The sequence below is a fragment of the Perca flavescens genome, chromosome 5 (genome assembly GCF_004354835.1).
Source record: "Perca flavescens isolate YP-PL-M2 chromosome 5, PFLA_1.0, whole genome shotgun sequence".
NCBI classification, from domain to species: domain Eukaryota; kingdom Metazoa; phylum Chordata; class Actinopteri; order Perciformes; family Percidae; genus Perca; species Perca flavescens.
In genome coordinates this window covers 30,515,494-30,540,763 of record NC_041335.1, presented here as the reverse complement: position 1 = coordinate 30,540,763, position 25,270 = coordinate 30,515,494, and the positions used below count along the sequence as shown (strand labels likewise).

The following is a 25,270-nucleotide window of genomic DNA, read 5'->3' as shown; positions in this document are numbered from 1 at the left end:
ACAGTGCTACTTCTCTGTTGATCAGGTCACTCAACATGCACTGCACTTACACAAATGACGGATGATTGGTTAAAGGAAATTGATCAGAGGAATATTGTGGGAGCTGTACTGTGCTGCATTTGATGTCATTGATCACAAATTATTATTGGAAAAACGTGTATGTTATGATTTTGCTGCATCTGCTTTATCATGGATAGAAAATGATGTATCCTACAGAACACAAAGTTTTCTTTAATGGAAGCTTTTCTGACACAAAACATTTAGAGTGGAAAGAAAGAGTTGCAGGTAGCACTAGAATGGGTTACTAACAATAGACTATTCCTAAACATGTCAAAGACTAAAAGCATTGTATTTGGTACAAATCATTCCTTGAGCTCTAGGCCTCAGCTGAATCTTATGTTGAATAATGTAGCTGTTGAACAAGTAGAGGAAACAAAGCTTGGTCTTCTTAGATTGTACTCTCTTGTGGACAACACATATAAATTATCTTGTTGCAAAGATGGGGAGGAATATATGTTATAAAAAGATGCTCGGCTTTTTTAACACCACAACTGACCAAACAAGTCCTGCGCACTCTAGTTTTATCACATCTTGACTATTGCCCAATGATATGGTCAAGTGCTGCAAAGAAAGATCTAGGTAAACTGCAGCTGGTTTAGAACAGAGCAGCGCGTCTTGCCCTTCAACATCCACTCAGGTCGAATGTAAACAACATGCATGTCAAAGTCTCCTGGTTGAAAGTTGTGGAGAGACTTTCAGCATCACTCCTGGCTTTTGTTAGAAACATGAATGAATAAAAAATTCCAAATTGTGTGTATAGTCAACTTACATTTAGCGCATAAATCCTCCACTAGACATGCCGCTAGAGGTATTTTTAAAATTCCTAGAGCCCGAACACAATCAATGCAAAGTACAGTATTGTATCGAGGGATGGTTGCTCGGAACTCACTTCCAGCAGAGATTGCCAAAGCGCATAATAAATCAAGTTTTAAAAAACAAGTAAAGGATCATGTAAGAGCCCTAAGACTTTAACCATATTTTTGTACTTAGTTTATGTATAGGAATATTGATATGTAAAAAAGATGTTGTAAGATTGAATTTTTAAGGACTGAGCTCTTTATGCTGCACAAAGGTGAAACACAGGTTCAAATAATCCAGAGTCATTACACCGGTAAAATTAATAAAAGTTTATTGTTGATCTAAGAAGCATTTCCATCTCACGTGTTAGTTAGTTTCAACAAGAACGGCTAAACTGGTTTTACCGATTTTCTAATTATTCTTCATATAAATCAACAAAACGTAAAAACAGCTGATATGCCCACTTCAAACCAGTCAGGCAGAGAGCCATGCATCTAAAAGTGCAGAAATATTTAAAGACGTTCGGAAAAAAGTTTGATTATCCAGAGAAAAGACTAGAATCTAAATATCTATAAAAGCTGGATTTTGTGATTTTAACGGCTGTACTGTTTGAGATCAAACAGACTCTGTTTTGACAAAATATTCCTTTTTCGTCAACAGGAGATGAGTTTTTAGCCATTTTGTTAATGCCACTTCTAACTTATATGGAACACAACAGCAACAGTAAAGAATTATTTCATACAGAATATTCAGCTTTGTAAACTTAAGGAATAATCTGACATTTTGGGACATACACTTATTTGCTTTTTTTATTTTTTTTGCTGAGAGCGATACCACTCTATACATCTGTACGATAAATGTGAAGCTGCAGCCAGTTAGCTTAGCTTAGCATAAAGACTATCTAGCTTAGTCGAAAGGTAACACAATCAACCTAGCCGCACCTCTAAAGCTAATTAACCCAATAAATAGTACACTTTGTCTGTTTTTCTACAGATTAAACAAGATATAACATGTTAACGAGTGAATAAGTTCCTCTCGTTTCCTGTCTTTGTGCTAAGCTAAGCTAAGCTAAACCGTTGCTGTCTGTAGCTTGTACACTAAACGGACGGACTTGAGAGTGGTATCAATCGTCTCATCTAACTTTCCGCAAGACAAAATAAGCGCAATGCCCAAAATGTCAAACAGCAAAATCAACTCTCTTCTACAGTCTCAACACCAAAGCCGGATGATATGTCCATCAAATGTTGATATCGTGATAAGAGACTAGATGTAGTCTAGCAGTCTAGGATTCTGGTTATCATAACATTGTCATAGAACTTAAATATTTCTATTTTTCTGGTCTTAACATTTTGCATTAGTTGTACAATTTTTTATTTTTAAACTCATTAGACGGAGTTTATTACTAATGTCTGATACGTGTATAAAAAGCTTTTGACAGCACACGGTCTTTCCCAAAATATTGACACGTAATAAAGTATAATATAGTATTTGGTCAAAAGTGTTTGGGATATGGGATATTTGATTTTGTCAGCATCAGCCTGAATCATAAAATTCATGCTTCATCAAAGTAAAATGATACATCACATACTGCTCTGTATATGATTAACAGCTGTGTTGTAATGGAGCACAGTTGTGGCTTACACAAAAAGCAAGTCCAGTTTTTCCTTCTTTCCTTTTCCCCAACTTTTAAAACTAAATTATATAAAATATATATCGTCAGGTGTCCTTTTAATCAATAATCCACTTAGTGGACATTGTGGAAAGTCAGTTTTTTTTTTAATGCATGAGATGATTAAAGTTGTCTTTTTAAAATCAGTAATCTCCATCCAGGTGCCATTTTACAGCTTTTTGAGTGCAGGTCTTCAGAAATACCACAGCAGCTCAACACACACTTTCAGCCAGAAAGGAAGAATTATGGCCAAACCAGTATTTGAAAAATGAAAACCTGAATTCAATCAGCTCTTAGCGGCACATGTTTGGACATTGCCAACTTAATCTGATCTGAATCGGACTCCGTCCGACCTTTCATAATGTCTCGAGTCACAAAGTCAAAAAGTGCATTTTTGCAGTGCCAGTTTTACAAATGAATGCCTCTGGTTTCCAGGTGTCTGATCGTCATGTCTTGTAGTAAAATGCAGAGTTGTTTCATGTTGGCGTTGAAGCGTATTGTTGGAGTAACCGAGAGAAGCAGGCGGTACACACAGTCTCTGGGAGAATGGAGGAAGGTAACGGCAGCTCGTTGGACACACAGCTCTCGCAGAAGATGCCGTTGCAGTTCTTACACTGTTTCTAGAGACAGAAAAAAAAAAGGATTATAACACAGAAAATTAAAGGTTGCTTAAATCCAAAGACGCTGGCTGAGTCTTTACCTCGCAGACTAATGACTTTCTCGAGCAAAATGTGTCTCCATTAAGCCTTTCAGTGAAATCGTGACCTAAGTTTGCCTACAGTAAGTCATTTCAACCAATTCAGCAACCAACATTTCAATAACTCTTCCAGAACTTTGGCTGTTTCCCCAGAACTAAAAAGGTCCAATACACAATCTGACATTTCCTTTCATTTTGACAAAGTGAACAATTTTAACTACGGGAAATGTTGACCCCGACGATGGCACTAGATGAAAGGGGAAGGGGAGGGGATCACCAAAGATGAAATGAAGATTTCATCCTGAAGACAAGAATGTCTGCACTAAATTGCATGGCAATCCATCCAACAGTTGTTGAGACGATCCAGTTTGGACCAAATTGGTGGAGTGACTAATGAAAAATGATTTAACAGTCCATCGTGGAGGAGTGCAACGTAACCAAACCTCACTTAGAAAACATAGAATTTATGTAAAAATCGCATTTTAAACATTTCATTTGACCATTGGTTGTCAGTCCCTTTAAAAACATGCACAGACTGGGCTGCTAGAAGCTTTTATAAGCAAATATTGTGCAATATTTTAGACAAGAAGTTTAGAATTACAGTATCTTCCATCCTCATACCTTTGTCTTCAGGAGGGAGTCGTCCTGCTCACACATCGTACAGATGGAAGGCTGACTGATCTCCACGGAGGACTCGTCCTGCAGAAAATCAATCAATAATATGGTGTTAATTATATAATGGGATTTTTGTATTATCCAATATTCAACACTAGTACTACAATGCTAGTGGACGGTTACAGCTGTTACTTCAGTTCTTGTTTTCATCTTTATAGTACAAACTTAACTGCATTAAATATGCTGTAGGTGGGATAGTGAAGATCCAGGACTTAGTCAAACATTTTTAACATCGACAACTTCTCAGTCCTCCCCCCCCCTTTCCGCTAAAGCCCAAAACTCCTACGCCCCTCCCCCCACAAGGGAGAGCTATGCACGATAGGTGGGAGGAAACCTATCTGCAGCTCCTGCGCGGGGAAGGGTGAGGGGAGGATGCTATGAAATGTGTGTGCCTGAGCAGTGATTGACATGCAGTTAGACATTTATGGACAGGATATCAAGGCGTAGTCGGGGTGGGGAGGGGTTGCAGTTCAGTGGGCTGGGGATCTCATCGCTGCTCTTTGCAGATGATGTGGTCCTGATGGCATCATCGGCCTGCGACCTTCAGCACTCACTGGATCGGTTCGCAACCGAGTGTGAAGCGGTTGGGATGAGGATCAGCACCTCTAAATCGGAGGCCATGGTTCTCAGCAGGAAACCGATGGAGTGCCTACTCCAGGTAGGGAATGAGTCCTTACCCCAAGTGAAGGAGTTCAAGTACCTTGGGGTTTTGTTCGCGAGTGAGGGGACAATGGAGCGGGAGATTGGTCGGAGAATCGGCGCAGCGGGTGCGGTATTACATTCAATCTATCGCACCGTTGAGACGAAAAGAGAGCTGAGCCAGAAGGCAAAGCTCTCGATCTACTGGTCAGTTTTCGTTCCTACCCTCACCTATGGTCATGAAGGCTGGGTCACGACCGAAAGAACGAGATCCAGGGTACAAGCGGCCGAAATGGGTTTCCTCAGGAGGGTGGCTGGCGTCTCCCTTAGAGATAGGGTGAGAAGCTCAGTCATCCGTGAGGAGCTCGGAGTAGAGCCGCTGCTCCTTTGCGTCGAAAGGAGCCAGTCTAGGTGGTTTGGGCATCTGGTAAGGATGCCCCCTGGGCGCCTCCCTAGGGAGGTGTTCCAGGCACGTCCAGCTGGGAGGAGGCCTCGGGGAAGACCCAGGACTAGGTGGAGGGATTATATCTCCAACCTGGCCTGGGAACGCCTCGGGATCCCCCAGTCGGAGCTGGTTAATGTTGCTCGGGAAAGGGAAGTTTGGGGTCCCCTGCTGGAGCTGCTCCCCCCGCGACCCGATACCGGATAAGCGGACGAAGATGGATGGATGGATGGCAATAAAACCCCAATCATAAACCGATCTATGTTAAGATAATGACACATTTTCTTTAGTGCATCTTAGAGCTCACCTGTTCATCCTCATGGTGTGACCGTGAGGACCTTAAAAGGAGGAGGAGGAGCAGATAAATGAATAAATAACATTTACTCAAATGATTATGTATTTTTTTAAAGCTGTTGTTGTTAAAACTACTTACAAGCTGGAGCTCAGACTTGTTTGGTCCTCTGCTGCTGTGTGTAACTGGTCAGTCTCCCTTTTGACTGATGGGGATTCTGGGGGACGCTGTTGGTCACACACACACACACACACACACACACACACACACACACACACACACACAAAACGCACACGTATGTATCAAGGCTTTAACTTCATCTTTAATTTTGCAAAATCATCATGAGCACAGGTTTACTTTTGGTATGTTCTGTGAGAGTCTCCTCTCCTTCCGAAGAGTACTGGAGTGTGTGGACACAGCATCCAGATGATGCTCACTCCTTCGCTCTCGCTCTTTTCTCAGCTCCAACTCCAGATTAGACCTAAAACAAGACAAACACAATGCAGTGAACACAAGTTTCTTTTTTTTTTTTTCAAGAAAAATCAAACAAAAACATGCAGAATTCAAATGATCTGATGTCCTCTCAAGACAAATATCCCAAGGACAAATAATAAATACAGAAAAACTAAAATGTATGCCACGTGCAGCAGGAATTATAATTACCATAAACAAACAATACCATCACTTATAAAGATTACCTTCCCATTACCATTCCCTCAGACATTACCTGTGTTTCCTCAGCTGCTCTACCTCCACCTGCAGACTCTCGATTTTGTCCCCAAACTCCTGTTTGAAGAGCCGGTTGGCCTCCAAAGCCAAATCCCTCTCTCTCTCAGCCTGTTTGCATCTGGTTAGGGGAGGGGGTGTTACATAAACTTATGGTAAAATGAAATTTGACGGAAAGAAACTTAAAACGTTACAAAAACAAACAAAAAAAACACACAAAATGATGAAGAGCTGACTGGGGACTGAAAACCCAACGAGGACAACAGGGAAACTTTAGCCAAAAAAGATGAAGCAGGCTGTTTGTTTATTGTTTTATTAGCCTAATGATTACTACAGTTTACACCAATGTTATGTTTACATACAGTTCAAAATGTATAAATTAATTTATGCCCTTTTCTTCTTACTTTCTCTTGCTCCTGTCCTGGCCTTCTACACTTGAACGTGGATCACCAAATGACAACACTGGATATCAGCCCCTAAACATCAGTTCACTCTCTGGTAGTGGTCTTATTCTTTGGAATGACATTACAGCAAGTCCACCACCTCCCAAATACCCAGGACGTGTTCGTCAGCACATTAAATCGTCAGTCCGTCAAATCTTAAAACAGTGGACTTTCAGACACCATGCCATCTACTCATCTTACCTTTGCCAAAAAAAGCATTAAATGCGGTATTTTTCTAAGGAATGCCTTCCAAATGGAAGTATAAATCGGATGTCTGTCAGAGAACACAAGGATTACGGGCCGCTAAAAGGATCCATTCAGTCCACACTACTCAAAGCTGATGCTGGAGAGCCACTGCAGGAGGTTGTGGTCAAATGGGTTTTTATTTTCAACAACAAAAGGAGCATCGCACAGAAAAGATAACATCCTAGTTTGGTTACTTCTATATTAGGCAGGGTTGTAGGTTTGTATTCGGTTATGAACGCGGGGCGCTACTACTGCTGCAGCTGCAGCAGCTTCCCTGCTGCTGAGTTCAGGTTTCTGGCCTGCTTCACCACATGCTTCTCACTGATTGAAGGATTAAAAACAAGTAATGGTAATGAAAAACAATGAAAGTGGAAGGGAGAAAAATGACAAAACAGGACAATAAGATGTTTTTTTGTAGGCAAGTGATTCAGTGAGGAAAAAAAAAAAACTGTCTACTGTAATAATAACTATTGAGAATACCAATGGTGGCTGTCCTCACCTGGTCTCCATCTGTTTCACGGTCCCCGTCATCTGGTTGATTTTCTCCTCCAGGCGAGCGATGGCTTCACTCTTCTGTTTAGAGCCGGCGTCTGCACTCTGAAGAGGATGAGCCGTGTTAGACAACTGGAATCAATGACTCGGTACATGTTGTTTGTCTTGTAAAAAAGATTAAACTGGAGTTTGGCGCTTCTTTTTTTTTTTTTTTTTTATTTCAATGATGTGTCTGCAAATGCACTTTTATTGAGTTTGAATTCAGTTTGCTGTGAAGTGGGCGCTGCTGGTTCAGGAAGTTATTACACAAACGTATATTAAACTTCCCTGTAGACAATGTTAGATGACAGAGCACTTTAATGGCTTGAATAAAACTCTTCTGGTAAAATCATCAGTGCAAAAGATAAAAAAAAAAAAATTGGGGTATGTTGGGGTATATCTGGTTTTTCGGGGCGAGCTCTAGCTCACCCGGTAGAGTGTGCGCCCCCATGTAGGCTCAGTCCTTGGCAGCGGCCCAGGTTTGAATCTGACCGGTGTCCCTTTGCTGTGTGTCAGTCCCTTTCTCTCTCTCTCTCTCCCATTTCCTGTCACTCTTCAGCTTCTCCTTTATTTATTTTTATATTATACACATACATACATACATACATCTTCGTGGCATTGATTCAACAAGGTGCTGGAAGCATTCTTTAGAAATGTCGGCCCATATTGAGAGGATACCATCTTGCAGTTGATGGAGATTTGTGGGATGCACATCCAGGGCACGAAGCTCCCGTTCCACCACATCCCAAAGATGTTCTATTGGGTTGAGATCTGGTGACTGTGGGGGCCATGTTAGTACAGTGAACTCATTGTCACGTTCAAGAAACCAATTTGAAATAATTGGAGCTTTGTGACATGATGCGTTATCCTGCTGGAAGTAGCCATCAGAGGATGGATACATGGTGGTCATATAAGGTTGGACATGGTCAGAAACAATGCTCAGGTAGGCTGCGGCATTTAAACGATGCCCAATTGGTACTAAGGGGCCTAAAGTGTGCCAAGAAAACATTCCCCAAACCATTACACCACCATCACCAGCCTGCCCACTGGTAACAAGGCATGACGGATCCATGTTCTCATTCTGTTTACGCCAAATTCTGACTCTACCATCTGAATGTCTCAACAGAAATCGAGACTCATCAGACCAGGCAACATTTTTCCAGTCTTCAACTGTCCAATTTCGGTGAGCTCGTGCAAATTGTAGCCTCATTTTACTATTTTTAGTGGAGATGAGTGGAACCCGGTGGGGTCTTCTGCTGGTGTAGCCCAGCCGCATCAAGGTTGTGCGTGTTGTGGCTTCACAAATGCTTTGCTGCATACCTTGGTTGTAACGAGTGGTTATTTGAGTCAAAGTTGATCTTCTATCAGCTTGAATCAGTCGGCCCATTCTCCTCTGACCTCTAGCATCAACAAAGCATTTTCGCCCCCTAGGACTGCAGCATACTGAATGTTTTTTGTTTTTTCAGACCATTCTTTGTAAACCCTAGAAATGGTTGTGCGTGAAAATCCGAGTAACTGAGCAGATTGTGAAATACTCAGACCAGCCCGTCTGGCACCAACAACCATGCCACGCTAAAAGTTGCTTAGATCACCTTTCTTTCCCATTCTGACATTCAGTTTGGAGTTCAGGAGATTGCCTAGACCTGGACCACACCCCTAAATGCATTGAAGAAGCTGCCATGTGATTGGTTGATTAGATAATTGCATTAACGCGAAATCTTACAGGTGTTCCTTATAATCTTTAAGGTGAGTGTATATGCCTGTGCACATAAAGACTTTGGGGAGAAAACTAATTACGACTACAAAAGGTGCTTTTCCGCAAGAATCATCCAATCATAGAGCTTCAAATTCTTTTACATGCACTGCTAACGGTGTGGAGGCTAACGATTACGGTGTAATCAATGGCACCTCTGGCTGGCTTTTTCTCCAAAGCAAATTGCAGCCGAGGCTAGTGGGTATTGTAGTAGTCATAAAGGGGCACAGTAAAACAGAAGGTGGAAAATCACATCCAGAACCAGCGGCCCCTCACACTCAGTAAATGTACAAATGGAACAGACTCAAAATGTTGTTCTGAGTTACTGAAAGTCTCTTTTTTTATTAGTTAACAGAGTTATTTTTATCCGTTTTGCCATCAGTTGGAGCTCACCATGCAAACTACGGGTGGGAAAAAAATATCGAAAATCATGTGTATAATGTTTTTTTTTTGACAATTTTGAAAATAGATTCTTTTATCTAGAATCATGATTTTTACCAATAATTCACCTTAATATTTTCTTTTTATACGGTAGCAATGACGGCAACTACATCATATCCTTTTCCAGCAAAATAGACCGAAAGCAGAAAATGCAGAAAATATATATGTTCTGTACTTCTTTACGAATTCAATTTGATGTGCATTCTTCTTAGAAAACAATTAGTTTTTTATAAATGTCTCATGATTTAATATTTGTCTCTAGAAGTGTATCGTTTTATTTTGTTAAAGAAGGAAAAGAAAATTGAAATACTCAATACAAATCGAATCGGCACCCATGTATTGTGAAGGATTTGAATCGGGACAAACGCATAATGTCCCAGCCCTAATGCAACCGTGACCTACAATGCAGCAGCCTCACTTCATCTTGAGATGCTTAGCGTTTGATTGAAAAAGATTTAAGGTATTTAAAACACATCGGTGACTTAGATTAGATCTATTATAAAATACTACAGTGTGTAGCGGGCCACTATTGTTAAAACATATCTAGATAATAAAAGGTAATATTTGAGAAAAACGCCCTAAACGCACCTGTGCCATGCGCTTCACACCGTGCACTTAGATCGTTAAAATAGGGCCCTAAGGATCCCAAATGCAGCCTTACCTGTGACTTGTGGCTAAGCTGTTGGTTGATGACACGGAGGTCTTCCAGCTGCTGTCGGAGCTCCACCAGAGCGTCCTGCTTCTCGCAGATGTCTTTCTCCAGCATCTTCATGGACAGCTCCATCTCCTGCTTCATTCCAATCTGCACCTCCAACTCCTTCTCCACATCCTGCATAGAGATCAGCTCCAACTTCAGATACACTCTTCACAACCGAAGGCCAATTAGTGTTTCCTGGGATTCTACCTTTATAATTTAAGCGCACACAAATTGTGATAACATCTCTGAGAATTTCACAACATAAGAGACTCGGAGCATTAAGAGCCTGAAACGCACCAATCGCAGCAAAGTTTCCTCTTTGAGCTGCTTGCGTGTTTCACCCAGTGCTTGTCCGTTTGCCGCGGAGTCGCTTCTTGATGGCTGAAAAACAGTAAAACACACATGACAGGATTAAAAAAAAATAATAATAATAAAAAATCATTTTCATAACAACTACTGTATATTTTACTAATATTTAACTTGAAAGCCAACCATGAGTTGCTTTTGAGAATAGGTAAATCATAAAAATCCAGGGAAGGTTAAAAATCTAGGGCAACTGGACTTACTTAAAGTGCTCATATTATGCTCATTTTCAGGTTCATAATTGTATTTAGAGGTTGTACCAGAATAGGTTTACATGGTTTAATTTTCAAAAAACACCATATTTTTTGTTGTACTGCACATTGCTGCAGCTCCTCTTTTCACCCTGTGTGTTGAGCTCTCTGTTTTAGCTACAGAGTCAGGCATCTCACTTCTGTTCCATCTTTGTTGGGAGTTGCACACGCCCAGTAGCTAGGTAAGTGCTGCTAGCTAATCAGAAGCAGAGTATGAGGGCGTGCCACGCTAGCAGCTAGGCGAGCATTAGAACGTGTGTTACAAAGTGACGCACGTTCGTCTCTGAAGTAAAGGCTGGACTACAATAGAGCTGTTTGGAGCAGTTTGTGAACAGTGTTTTCTGTTGGAGATGGTAAGTCCCTTTGGGGTGGAATTTGGGCTTTTTCACTTTGTAAACCTATAACATGCACAAAAAAGATATATAACACGATAAAGAAAAGGGAAAAAGCATAATATGAGCACTTTAAAGTAGCTTGAAAACGTTTAGTCTCTCGTCGGCGAGACTTTGTCAGTTCAGAACTGCACAAACGTTTTTGAATGCCCAGTGTCTGGATGACATTTGTGATGAAAAATTCGGTGTGCAATTTATCTCAACTTTAAGGAGAAAAACTAAACAATTCAATTCAATTGATAATGTGTGTTCACCTTCCTGGACTCCAGCTGATATGAGCTCTCCTCCTTTACTCTCTCCACATCTTCTTGTAAAGTGATGATCCGGTTATTCGCCACTGCGAGCTGTGGGGACAAAAGTCAGGCAAACACTCCTGTAAACGAAAGAAACCAGCAGCTGTGTGGAAGTTTCGGCTGTGAATGACTCTCACCTCTTCGGTTAGCTTTGTGTTGGACTTTTCCAGAGCGTCCACCTTGGCCTGGAGGTTGTTTACTGATGCACTATAAACAAGATCAAAATATCACAATAGTCAGGAGCTCAACAAGAAGAAGGTTGCTGACCTGACCCTCCCACAACAGAGGAATGGACAGAGATAATCAATAACATATATTTGATGAAAAAAAAGAAATTCCCATTCTCACAACGGTTACAAATGGACAAGTTTGTTAAAATATGGACTGAATGGACCTCATATATACACACAACAGACACAACCACTGGGAGGGTCATCACACCAATACATTTTATAAAACACAGGTGTGCCTAACCAATCTATATATATATCCTTTATATGATTATTGACTGCCAGGTCTTTAAACATGTGTTCTTATCTTTTCCCTTTTCCTTTTTATTTTCATATGTTATCTGACAAATCCTATGTGGTAAATATGCTATAGCCTTTACATCCCTTGTTCTTGTCAAATAGTTCAGAAATGTTTGTGAGATATAGAAGGGACATACAAAAGGGCAATGAGAGGAGATACCTTGAGTTGATGTATCATCTATGCACACTTCTTGAACTGTAATATTCCCATGTCCAATAAATGATGAATAAAAAAAAGAAGGTTGCTGAAGAAGGCGAAGAGAGTCGCTCACTCTGACAAACCTTAAATGTCTGTTGAGCTCCTCCACATAGTTCTTCTGATCGAGAATCGCTGTGATCTGACCGTCACTGAAGGAGCAGAGAGAGAGAGGAAGATGAATGACACAACGGAGAAAACAAACAAACATCTAGTTAGCCGTTGGTTAGTCATCTTGGTTTGAATTGATACTTAATCATTTCAACTGTTCATCATTGATAAACAATGATAAAATAATGTCTCATACTCATCTGTCACGTTCCCTAATGAGGGAAATGTTTTAGTATGCAGCATCATAATCAGATTACAAAAGTTATTCTATTTTTTATTTTTTAGCATCTTACTGATCCAGGTGAAATTTTCCAAACTTAGTGAAGTGACAAATGTGGGTGTTAGATTTACACTGAAAATAACTCCATGTTTCAAACAAAAGGACGCAGAAGACGGTGCAGTAATCCAAGACGAGTTACCGTGGATGAAATCTAAAATAACTTTCTGTATTAAACCATTTTTAAATCACTTACCCTCATGCTAATAAAGCTGCAATGACAGTAAACTATTTTGACAGTGGTTGAAGAAATATTCAGCACTGTAGTTAAAGTGACTGTATGTCACTTTTTAATGTTTCTGAAGCTCTGTCAGTTTTCATACAATGGTCTTAAATGGCCTGTAACAGCAAACGAACGAAAAGAACGGTATTTTTATATAGTTTTTATAAACTTCTTTGCACGGGTCCGATTTTTGCCAAAATTTTGCCTTCGACATTTATCTACTGTGTGCCTGCTACAACAAAAAGTGGCTGAATCATAGACCCCAATGAGCAGACAAACATTTAACTTGATGGACCAGTCTATCAAAGTAGGTGTCAGGTGTCACCTAACTAAGATCATAGTCAAAGCCAACATAAGATCTTAAAAATCTAAACAAAACAAGTAAATCTATGAATGAAAAGGGAGAAAAACAAATACAAAGTCCACCCTTCACCAGGCTGTTAACTGTATTGTGGCTACTGTTAAGTAGTGTGAGAGACCAAAATAAAAAAAAAATCAGTGTGGTTAAAGATGAGAAAGCAGCACTCACCCCTCTGCACTCTTACTACTGTGTCCACCATCTTTGAGGTACATTGAAAAATCAATCACCCCGACCTGCAGGAGTCATTTAGTAAGAAACAGATGATCAATGACAACTGAAACCACACTGCAGCACTAACGTCAAGAAAAAACTAAAATAAAGAAAGTAAAGAAAAAAGCAATAAAGAAAATAGCATGGCTACATACATGCTGCATCTGGAAGACCTCGCCTTTGCACTTTGCATTGGAATGCATCATGTCAACTTGTATTATTAATGCAAAAAGGTTTTGTTCTGGTTAAGATGCATTCAGGTTATCTAAATATATTAGCAGTCAGTACAACCTCTAATTAAAGAGAGGTATGTAAGTGGAGAGGTTTCACTTCTTTGTACTTGGAGTAATAGGCTACTTGTTTACTAAACTGATGACAAACTGGCAACCTGCCAATCCTCCCAGTTCCTCTGGCTTCATTCCCAAATGGACAACCAATAGATGGTTTGGAAACGGCTGCCTATGGCATTAACACAAGAACAATGATGATGGGGAAAAAAACGACTGTTTCCTTGTTTTAGATCTGCACTGTAGAGCTGTAAAGCACTGGACTGTAAATGCTCCAAACTGAAAATCCAATGCCTACCACATTACTTTAGTTTCTTATTCTAAAAGAGAAAAGCTACAATTTTAACTTGATTAAACTCCTGCTGATATTTATTTTAAGGCATGTCAGCTTACACAAACATCATGCAGTAGTTCCAACTATTTGAGAGACAAATTATACCCTTCCTTTCTGCAACCACTAGGAAAAAAAAGTGTTACTGCAGCTCTGGGTGGTGGTCGAAGTGAAAGCATAAGAAGGTAAAAGCCGAGTTACCTGAGAGTCCAGGTCCTCTCCCTTCATACACAGGTTGGCATCAATGACATTTAGTCCGACGAGCAGCCCAGCGATGACGGCTCCCTCCTCCTCCATCATCAGCGCATTCGGCTCATAGAATTCGCTAAAGAGAAGAGACAAGAGTTAGAAATACTGTCGCTGACCAGGGTACTGCTTTTGTTCAAGCATTTTTAAATGTGCACCATGTCATCATGTTTCATCATGTGAAAAACAAATCTCGCTCATGGGACAATATCTATCTATCTATCTATCTATCTATCTATCTATCTATCTATCTATAGCACTTCTTGGGAAAAAAAAAAAAAAAAAAAGAATAGGGGTCTAATGAAAGACACTATTCAGTTTCATTATGGGAAATGTAGAAGCCAGTAGTTTTGGAGCTTGAGCCATACGTCAAGATCTGTGTTACAATGCTTTTTTTTTTTTTTAATTCTGTTTCCCTTTAATTTTCCTGAAAACGGTGCATGGAACATGTCTTAAGGGCTCTACATATGGTCTCAGCACTGGTTGAGGTGCCATTATTTTGGTCAAGGTGGGGCAAGGTATGTTCACACTGCTTTCATAAGGTGATTGAAATAAAAAGAAATGGTGGCCGGCGCAGAGGTCCAGGGTTAGAGTACGACCTGTGACGATTTCCTGCATGTCTTCCCCCTCTCTCTCACCTAGCTGTCTTATCAATTAAAAGCGGAAAAAGCCCAAAAATAATCTTAAAAAACAAAACAAAAAATTAGAAAGAAATGAATTGGCCCTCAGGTATGTAATTGAAATAAAAAGAAATGAATCAAAATCAATTTTATGGATCACATAAGATCTTATCCTCACTTCTATACCTTTATTCGCGGTGCCGGCGGGCCTCAACGCAGCATGACACAAACTAGGGGCGTTGAAATTCATCATTGCATTGATGCATCGCGATGCGGACGTGGGCGATTCTGCATCGATGCAGTGACAGACCATAATCGATTATTGCCTACTGATGTTACTTGTTGATTTTCCGGTCACTGCTTTTGTTGTTTTAGCCTTTTGTCTGTTGTCGGCTGTGCTCAGACTCCTCGACATTCAGGAATTGTCTTTTTTTAAGAGCATATACAATGAAAAGGGGAGTTTGTGTATATCTGACTGCTTGAATTTGTTTATGAAAACCATGTGTAGCAATATACACGTATAATAATATTGAGGAGGTGACGCATCGCAATGCATCGTGATATCGAATTGATTTGTTGACAGGATAATCGTAATCGACTTGAATCGTGAGACCGGTGAAGACTCGCCCCCCCTAACACAATCCCACCTGAGCAGGTCTTTTCTGTTGATGATGGTCTTCATGTAGTCGGAGAGTTTCTTCTGCATCAAGGCCAGTCGCAACCAGGCACGCCCTCTTCCTAGGGGAGTTCTGTAATCAAACGCACAAGAGTTAGATACATAAATACACTTAAAAACACCTCCTTACAATCTTTACTAAACAATGGAAATTTACAAAGGAGCACCAAATGGCCGGCACAGTTAACTTCAGTCAAAGGGATTAACTCCCATGCTATGAAATATTTTCATGGCATTGTTTTGTTTGCAAATTTTGAAAAGCGCATTGATAATATCTATAATATCTTAAAGGAACACGCCACCGATTTTTTAAATAGGGTTTCTTCACGCCTAAGTAGCAGTGCTTTGCCTGTGCTTCGCCCCAATATAGTCCCAAATCAATATCTGCCTAGGAAATCGCCTAGTTATCTGCATTGCTATTTGTACTCTTTGTGAATACGCAGGCCATAATAAGTAATTAGGTTTTTTTGTTGTTGTTGTTGGCTCACTTTTACGCACGACATCCTATCCGGCAACAAAGGATTCACATTCACTATGCTAAGCTAAACTAGCGGCGGCGCTGCCGGACTAACACAATGCATGCATTGAGACAAAAATGCGTTTGCCCACCTATATCTAGGGGAGACAGTGAATAAGCCCATATTTAAAAAAAAAAAAAGATACAACTAGGTGAAAAACGTCTGCCTTCTTTAGAGAATCGAGATAACAGACTCACTTGAGGCCAGGCAGGTCTTTTACACTGGCAGTGATCTCTCCCGCTTCAGGTGTCAACTTCTCCACCAGCTCCAACGCCCCCCAGAATGACTTGTTCTGCCCCAGGAAGGTCTTCTTGGCTGGGGATTGAGAGATAATGATGTGATTTGATGTATTTGGGTCACTGAGTCATCACACTGGGTATAGTAATGAGCAACGGAAACTAACTGAGAATAACTAATTTAACAGTAACATGTGTGTTTCTTTGGTTGGATGGAATATGATGGATGGTGTTACTGGCTGGGTAAACTGTAAGTATTTCTTACAACTACACAGATTGTGGATTTATAGTATTAAAGTATTCTGGGACCGTGAAATGACTTGTATGAACATTGTTGTACAGTTGCCAAAGTAGTCAAGATCTTAAATTTCCATTTTCAAACTTTACGGAGTGGTAAACTCCACCGATCGTACAGCTTTTTTTTAAAGATTATTTTTGGGGGCTTTTTCCCCCTTTATTACAGAGTGAGCTCAGCCTACATAGGGCGCACGCCCCCACTGGGTGAGCTAGAGGTCGCCCCCCGATCGTGCACCTTTGAACCGATGACATTGTGAAGTGTGCTGTACATACTTTTCAACCCATGTTTCAGACAGTGCTCCATCACGACAAAGAACTGCTGGAGAGGTGCATAGTCAGAGTCGAGTGTGCGCCCGAGGTTGAGGGCAGACTCGATCAGGCCCTTGATGCTGAGTTTGGCCATGTTCATCAAGTTAAGCCTTTCGATTGCAATGGGATCCTTGGGATCTAACAGAGAAGAAAAAACACAGGAGACGGTCCTTAGAGTACTTGTAGTAATGACACAGACTACAGTCTAACAGCAAGAATGACTCAGGAGCTTATCGAGAGCTGTCAGGGGACAAGATCCAATGTTTTCCAGGAAGTAAAAGTAATCGTAGTTTTGATATGGAAATACAAAACAAGAGGACATTTAAAAAAAAAAAAACAATGAGCTTTTGTTAAAAGCTGTGTTTCCTCTGTAAGTTTGACTCTTAAAACTGACTTTAGGGCCTAACACAGCAAAACATTGTATACATGTTTAATACAAACCTAAAACAATGAATAGCTTTGAAAGAGAAAAGGGTTCAACTCGTAAAAACCTAATAAAGTCAGCACTTAATTCTTGGTATGAGCTATACGTAAGTGGCTAATCCATTATTTATGCAATTGATCTACAGTAACTAGCCACTGAGAGGCTTTTAGTAGAGGAGTTCCACAGAATTATTCTCCAGCATTTGTTTACATTATTAATACATTCATATATTTGCTCTGTAGTTTGCATGGACTTTAGTTACAGAACATACAAATCTTAAAATGGTGCGATTCTGCATCAGGGTTGTCATATTAATAGCTCGGATTTTAACAGAAAAGCTTTCCTCATTGCAAGTAACTGCAACACACAATTTACATATCCAAGTATATAAATACTGGGATAAAACAGGACAGCTGGTTAGTGAAGAATATGATATTGTGTTCTCTTTAATTAGCTTTGCAGACAGAATGCAACATGACAGCCTAACATTTGATTCGGACTAAAGAGAAAACTCGATTGTCGGCTTCTTACAAGGAAGCATTCAAGAATTCGCCTGCTACACAAGGAAATTAGCAACAACCAACATGAATGTTACTTAGTTGAAATACTTGCATCAAGCCTCACAGTTTAAGTTAAACTGGTAAACTCCAATGTGGTAATATTACAATGAAATAACAAAATATATAAATAAATATCAGATAGAATGGAATGACCATTGAAATTCGAGATTATCAGATATAGAGTGAAAAATTAAACATCAAACATCCCTGATACTAAACACAGTCACCCAACTCACAACATAAGGGACTGGCAGTCAGACATTTTTATTTTCCAGTAGCATGACAGAACAAATGTTTCTGGCATCGTCTGTTATTATATTATCCTCTGTAATGCCATTGCAGTAGAGCTGCAGGTTCAAGTGCTGCAGCATTGAATTTGCCAGCTGAAAAGAAAAGAAAGAAAAAAAAAAAGTGGACCTGCCAATCTGCCTGCTCTGTGCTGAGAGAAGGCGTGGCAAAAGATGAGAAAGAGGAAAGCCTTGCTGTACAGCAGATCTTCTGTTTTCCATCCAATTTAAAACCATAAAACTACAGTACATACTGCAGCATGAAGCAGTTTAAAACATCTATAAATAATCCATAAATATCTGGATTCAGTCGCATCCTGTCTTGTTTAGTCTCAGTGAGAGTAAAAAACAGTTTCTGCTGTGTTATATTTTGCAAGATAAGGAAAAGAGACATTAAATATGATCTATCATTGTTGTCCATGTGATTTACTGCTAAATAATAAATTCTCTCGACAAAAACAAGAGGCACTTCCTGGTTTTGGTGGCCAGCCCTGGCTTATTTACAAGCAGCGTGCGTCATCCTGCTGTGTAGCTCTCAGACATCTTTCTGTCTCCTCTGAAATCCACCGTGACACAGCTCAAACAGGACACATTAACACAGTTCACTAGATTAAACGTGTTGCGTCTGGGGGACCTTGTGTATCACCACGCCCAAACGGGAGAAAAAAAAAAAAAAAGAAAAAAAACACTGTGCCCCACAGAGCTCCTCGCACGATGAGCTAATCTGTCACATTACCTTCATGGGCCGGCTCTGGGTCTGGCGTGAGGGAGATGTCGTTGAGCTCGCGAAGGCAAAGCCACTCGCCATCGACAGACACGCGAAAGTTGCAGAGATAAATAGTCTCGCGGGCGGCCTGGGTGATCTTGTCGGTGGTGGGAGTGGGGGTTTCGCTCTGAGGCGTCAGATCAGACATGATGACTCAGCTGATGCGACGCAAAACCAACACCACCGAGGGAAGAAAAAAGGCAAAGTAGCTTTTGTTCCAAATAAACAGTGAATGCCCCCCACTCCCCTCCCCCCCCAAAAAAAGAAATAACAGGTCAGAGAGAAGAGGAAATCAGAGAGGATGAAAAGAGCATCAAAACAAAGAGGATAAAAAGGCAAAAGACGTGCGAAGGCCCACAGCAGCTCTCAGCAGGTGTTTGGAAGGGTGCTGCTTTTCCTCCTCTTTATGCTTGCATCCTCCTTCCCTTCCTTGTCACAAGTGAGTGGAATATGCTGCTGTCTTGAGAAAGGCTGCTCTGCCTTCTCCTCCTCCACCTCCCCCTCCTCTTGAACCTCTTGTTATCCCTTTTGTGCAGACTGGGGAGTTAAAATGCAAGAGAGCGCCTTGCTGAAAATCACAGCCCTCCTCTGGTCAGCTTAGCACCGGTTCACTCGGATTGGATTGTCAGTACACCGCAGTGAATGCACTGGGTGGGTGTCGACCAAGATGGCTGACACTAGTGCTGGGTACAGCAACACATCGTCACGTGAGCAGATGGTGCATGCGTAAAAAAAAAAAAAAATGGGGGGGGGGGGGGGGGGGTACCAAGCCAATGCTAATGATGCAGCAGAGGACTCATCTGCCTCTCAAGCATCAACAGTGTCCCCCTGACCTGAAACAGAGGCTGTTATTTGACAAGGCAATTATTGAGCTGGCTGCAGTAGGACAGCAGAACACCAACCCCAGTAAGCAACACGGGTAATAAGGCTAAAGATCCTGGATGTAAATAGTCATTGTGTTATTTTAATTCCCACGTGGGAAAACTAAGTGATGCACCTTTTAGAAAGTCAGAAAAAAAAAAAAAAAAAAAAAAAAAGACAAACACCCGTATATTGGTAAAGTTTCTACAGGCTTGGTGCATGTTGACAAAATCAAAAGCCACACTTGATATTTGATGAGGAGATGATATTTAGGTGATGATGTTCTGTGCTATGAAATGATGAGAAAAAAATACACATAAGAAATTTGATTAAAAACAAAACAATGTATCCACAATACAACATTTGTAATTGTGGTCAAAATGACCAAGTCAACAAAGCATTCACTGTTTGTTTCTCTTGGCTAAAACAGTCAGATTGAGAAAATGAAGTATCTATGAGTGCTGGGAAGCCTTAAGAACCAGGAAAAGTTCATGTTTAAGCTCAATCATGTTATGTGTGTCCGCTTTAAAAAAAAAAAAAAAGACATGTAATGTTTATTGCAAATCACTTATTATATAAATGTTTATAAAAGTGCAGTATAAAAGGTCTTATTAGGACTTACATTATCTAAGAGATAATTATAGGATTTTTTTTCCAACTAATTCATTAGCTGTTTTAAGAAAAGAATTACTGTAGGTCAACATATTCCATCTGTAATGTTCTGTCACAGAATAATACTAAAGATTTCTTGAAATGTAATACTTATAAAAGACCAGTTCAGGGGCATCCCTGTTGCCAATACACTGATCATGTAACTGCAACATCTCTGGTTCAAGCTGGGAACCTTTGTTGCAAGTCACCACTTTATTCTCTCCCCATGTGTCCTGTTTCTTTGTAGCGATCAATCATTTTCATTATCGATTATCAGCAGACTAAGACAAAGCCAATATACTGGCCCATATAAGTTGTTTATTGGGCAATATGAGAAGACATATTGGTATCTTTTGACCAACGAGTAACAAGAAATTGCAAGATATGTTTTAGGTCATTTATAAACCGTGTCAACATTGCATCGTTTGTCAATCAGAGAGCCTTAACAAGTTGTACTGTAAAACTGTATTAGTCTTTAAAAAATAAATCTAAGTCAAATTTGTCAAAATTGTTGTTAATAGGTTTAACAAAATGCCTATTTGTCCATATATCATTATCAGATTTTTTTTAACTCCCTAATATCGTTGTAGTATTGGCCTCAAAAATTCAGTATCAATTTGTTTAGTTTTTTTTTCTCAATTACTGTTCTATTCCTATTAATATTACTATTCTCAAAAAGCCAAAGTTGACATATTCAAACTGCATGGTTTGCTTTAGCAACAGCCTAAAACGTCAAGTATATTCAGTTCACAATGATATAAAACAGAGAAAAGCAGCAAAACCCACATTTGAGGAGCCAGCACCAACAAATGGTAAGCATGTTTGCTTGATAAATTACTTTTTTTCGTGACCGTCACAATTATTAATTTACTCATCTTATCAGTACCAAAATTACTCCATGTAAAAAAAATTGCCTAAATGACAAAATTGGAGTAAATGACTAATAAAAAACTAAACCTTACTCAACCAAAAACCAAGTGACTAGTTATAGTCGATCAGTTAAATAAGCAGAGACAGCCCTAAGTTTGACCCAAATCCCAGAACATATTTTAGTTTCATATTGTAATATCATTGACAGTAGGCCACTCAATGCTTTGGTGTAACGCTGACGGCTCACTACTGACCTCCTACACATGTGGTTAGCTTACTTCACTTTTACTTAGATAGACAAAGCAATGAAACTGTAGAAGCAATGGAACGTTAAAAACTGCAAATGTTTGGTTAGTTATTGTGAAATGTGGGTGACAAACATTTATCACGGACAGCTAGCTAGCTATATACAGTATGACCAATCCACCAGTAGCCTACATGTATACCATAGCAACCTGCAGTGGCGTTACAAAGCAATTAACCGAGTCTGTCAAAACCAAAACAGCACATGACACACAGGACGTTCAATACACAGGAATTCTCACAAAACAACTATTTGAAGTTTACCCACATTGTTGACATCAGATAGGTTTGCTGATTGACACGCCCCCTAGATTATTGATTTAAAGCGTTTATCGCCTTTCTAATGTTAACTAGCTAAATGTGTTATTGTCAGTTTTAAGGAGGTAGGAACTTTGTTTGTTTATGGACAGCCAAAAGTTAGCTAACGTAAACAACGCTAACTGCAGGTAACGTTACAGTTGGTATTCTTACTAGATTAGTAAGGAGGGTGATGTTAGCTAGCTAGCTGGTTGGGGTAAATATCTGTACTTTTAAATAGTTCGTTAGCACTTACTTCTGCGCTTTGAGTCGATTCTTTCAATCCTGAAGTCAAACTGTCGAACCGGAGTAGGTGACAGCGACCCAGCCTTCCCAAATCTCAAGTTTGAGTTTAAAGCCTCCTTGAAGTAAATCACCGAAGTCGGAGAGAGAGTGTCATCTGGACTATCAACGTGTCCGTTTTCATCTGAAGAATGTTTTCTCGCAGAACTTTCGGAAACCTCTGGAGATGAATGCAGAGGTAGCTCTCCCGGCGACATGTCCCGCTCCGCCATCCTTCCACTGGGTTAAATTAACTTCATGTGACCAAGCGAGGGGGCTGTCAGTCAGCTAGGTGCGGTTAGCTAACGTTACTGCGGCCATGCACCGCCGTGGTTAGGAAAGCAAAACAATCGATGGGCTGATCAGTTTAACAGCAAAATCTCTCCAGTAATCACTCCGCCTTTCGTCCTGTCCTCCACAGCCTCATCCTGACCCGGAAATAGCTTTGCATTAGCATTTTGGTCATATCTGTTGCTAATTTCGCGAGAGTTTGCGCGCTGTGTCAGCGGTCCAGCAATCCGTTCACATGACCAGAGATTATGCATATCAGGGAAGATGAGTCACTAGTAGCAGATCAATGACTGAACGCCTGGATGCTCCCATGATTCATTGCGATATACGCCGGAGATGTTGGGATGTTGATCTCCTGTTCCTAAGACTCTCTGATTAATTATTTATATATTTCTGTGTTAACAGGACAATTTAAACATTGAGAAAACAATAAATTACATTTTACGGAGATAATTTGTATGACACATACAACTTACTTTTTGGCAACTTGTAGGCTACTCATATTTATGAATGTGTAGATAGATAGATAGATCGATAGATAGATAGATAGATAGATAGATAGATAGATAGATAGATAGATAGATAGATAGATAGATAGATAGATAGATGTTCATGGTGACCAGGATTAAACAATTCAGTTTAGATACCAAGTTAGGATCCAACAAACTTATTAGCCTAAGTCATGTGCAGGATTTAATAAGAATTCAATTAAAGTTGCTGGTCATTGTTAAGTGTGGACCTATGAAACATTATTGCGACCATTTATTCCTCCCTTAGTAGTCTCCTCTTTCACACATGTACTACCCAAAATGGCCAGCAGGAGGAGATGCAGGGCTAATGTAAATAAATCAGAATCAGAATCTGCTTTAATGGCCAAGTAAGCGTGAACACATAGCCTACATGAAATTTGACTCCGGCTGCTTGACTTTTTAAACATTTGACTACAGTATAAACTAGGTCTACTAGGCTTTATAAACATTTGACAACTATATAAACATTTGACTACTATATTAACATTTTACTACAAATTATAATATATTATACATTTGACTATGTGCTTTCTTTCTCCATAGACATTTTTCTGGCAGGCTATCACACTAGACTAAGATGGTATGGTAAACATGACACCTGCTAAACATCAGCATGTTAGCATTGTCAATATGATGTGTTAGCATGCTGAGGTTAGCATTTAGGTGAAAGCCCAAAATAAACAGCTGACTAAAGTCAGCTTGTTATTTATATTATGTGATTTATAAAAATAAAACATACATTAGCAGTTTTTTTTTTGCAGAAGTTGGCAGTAATATGAATAACATAAATTATGATTCCTGGAATATAGCCTATGGCCTGAATAGTTCCCAATGTTTTTATTTTTATTTTTTTATAGCACAGTCAGTCAAAGTTGAGCCCAATGGCATCAAGTCACTACAGGTCACAGCAGGAGGCGCAGAAGAGGCATTTTTGTTTATTCTTACAGACCTCTGCTACATAACTTACTCTACACTGAAACTTCACATCTGTATGAAAACATCTGCCCAACAGCTAATGTACACATTAAAACATGCCACGTTTCCCCTTACTAGTCTAAACAATGTATTTATAACTGATCCGGACAGTAGTGCTTTCAGGACCTATGGTACCAAGTTGCATGATGACCAGACCCTGTACTTTTCTGAAATTCATGGAATTCTTTGTTTTTTTTAGTTTTCCTTCAGGCGTCCCTGTTTTTCCTCACTGTGGATATTAATTCAGCATTTGTGTTGTCATATATGTTTATGTCCTGCTTTTGCACAATCCATCTCCATTTCCTCTGCCTGACTTCTGGTCTCCTGTTTGGTTTTATTTCAGGGTTTAGTGATGATTATCTGTCACATAATCTCTAGAAAGTTCTTTTCAAAGTTGTTGCCTAGGACCCGTAATTTACCGATTTTAGGTCAAGGCATTTGTGTTATAGCCAACTAGAAAAGCAAATATTGGAACACATTTTGTCTGAATAGAGAGATGATGGCCAGCATGTCAGAAAGAGGTCATAGAGGTCAGCAGTTGTAGGCAGTCTAATGTAAGGCAAGGCAAGTTTATTTGTATAGCACAATTCATACACAAGGCAACTCAAAGTGCTTTACAGAGGCATAGAAACATTGTAAACATAAACAATAAAAGTACATTCAAGAAACAAATCACAATTGCAACAAGAGAAGTAACATTTTTTGAAACATTATAATAAAATAGATATTAAAATCAATAATAAAATAAACATCCAAATCATTAAATTAAGCCAGTACATTTAAGGTCAATGATAAATAGTTAGGAAAAACAATGTATCAAATTTAAGAAAGCTGCAGTGAACAATAAAGTTTCAACCCTGATTTAAATGAGCTAACCGTTTGAGCAGACCTCAGATTTTCAGGGAATTTGTTCCACAGGTGAGGAGCATAATAACTAAATTCCGCTTCACAGTGTTTGGTCCTAGTTCTGGGAACACACAACAGACCTGTCCACGAAGACCTGAGGGGTCTGGATGCTTGATAGGGAACAAATCCAGCATGTATTTTGGTCCATGAACATTCAGTGCTTTTAGACCAATAACAACATTTTAAAATCTACCCTATAACTCATAGATCACTCAAGCCAGTGTGGGGATTTAAGGACCGATGTAATATGGTCCGATTTCCTGGTGTTTGTAAGGACTCTGGCGGCAGCATTCTGGATCAGCTGCAGCTGCCTGACGGATTTTTTTTTGTTTGTTTTTTTGTTTTCTGTGTCTTGTTTAAACAAAAAAGAAATACTTCTAGCTGTATTTTTCAGGTGGTGATAGGCAGATTTATATATAGTAATAGCTTTT

The 25,270-nt window shown here is 39.8% G+C and overlaps 1 protein-coding gene and 1 long non-coding RNA gene across 3 annotated transcripts; both read right to left on the bottom strand.

Annotated features, from left to right (window-relative positions):
- Positions 1-1,172: 1,172 nt before the first annotated feature.
- On the bottom strand, positions 1,173-3,945 carry LOC114555622 (uncharacterized). The gene is made up of 2 exons (XR_003692578.1): positions 3,846-3,945; positions 1,173-3,147 (listed from the first exon to the last, which is right to left on the bottom strand). It is a non-coding gene; the product is annotated as an uncharacterized LOC114555622 (long non-coding RNA).
- A 1,288-nt stretch (positions 3,946-5,233) lies between these two features.
- Positions 5,234-22,667, bottom strand: rufy3 (RUN and FYVE domain containing 3). 2 transcript variants are annotated; one of them, XM_028578158.1, is made up of 16 exons: positions 22,112-22,667; positions 16,801-16,974; positions 16,192-16,309; positions 15,448-15,549; positions 14,136-14,259; positions 13,275-13,339; positions 12,221-12,286; positions 11,546-11,615; positions 11,370-11,459; positions 10,407-10,490; positions 10,074-10,241; positions 7,187-7,284; positions 6,000-6,119; positions 5,630-5,753; positions 5,414-5,499; positions 5,234-5,318 (listed from the first exon to the last, which is right to left on the bottom strand). In XM_028578158.1, exons 1-16 carry the CDS (start codon positions 22,368-22,370, stop codon positions 5,267-5,269), a joined length of 1,800 nt encoding a protein of 599 aa, XP_028433959.1. In that variant the 5' UTR covers positions 22,371-22,667; the 3' UTR covers positions 5,234-5,266. The 2 variants fall into 2 exon arrangements, with proteins under 2 accessions (XP_028433959.1, XP_028433960.1); XM_028578159.1 differs by lacking the exons at positions 5,234-5,318; positions 5,414-5,499; positions 5,630-5,753; positions 6,000-6,119 and adding an exon at positions 6,144-7,008.
- Positions 22,668-25,270: the final 2,603 nt, after the last annotated feature.

Coding starts and splice junctions, on each gene's coding strand:
- rufy3 (XM_028578158.1), bottom strand. CDS start 22,370: ATGGCGGAGCGGGACATGTCGCCGGGAGAGCTACCTCTGCATTCATCT. Junction 16,310..16,800: donor TCTGAAACATGGGTTGAAAA/GTATGTACAGCA, acceptor CTCAATCCCCAG/CCAAGAAGACCTTCCTGGGG. Junction 11,460..11,545: donor ACACAAAGCTAACCGAAGAG/GTGAGAGTCATT, acceptor TTGTCCCCACAG/CTCGCAGTGGCGAATAACCG.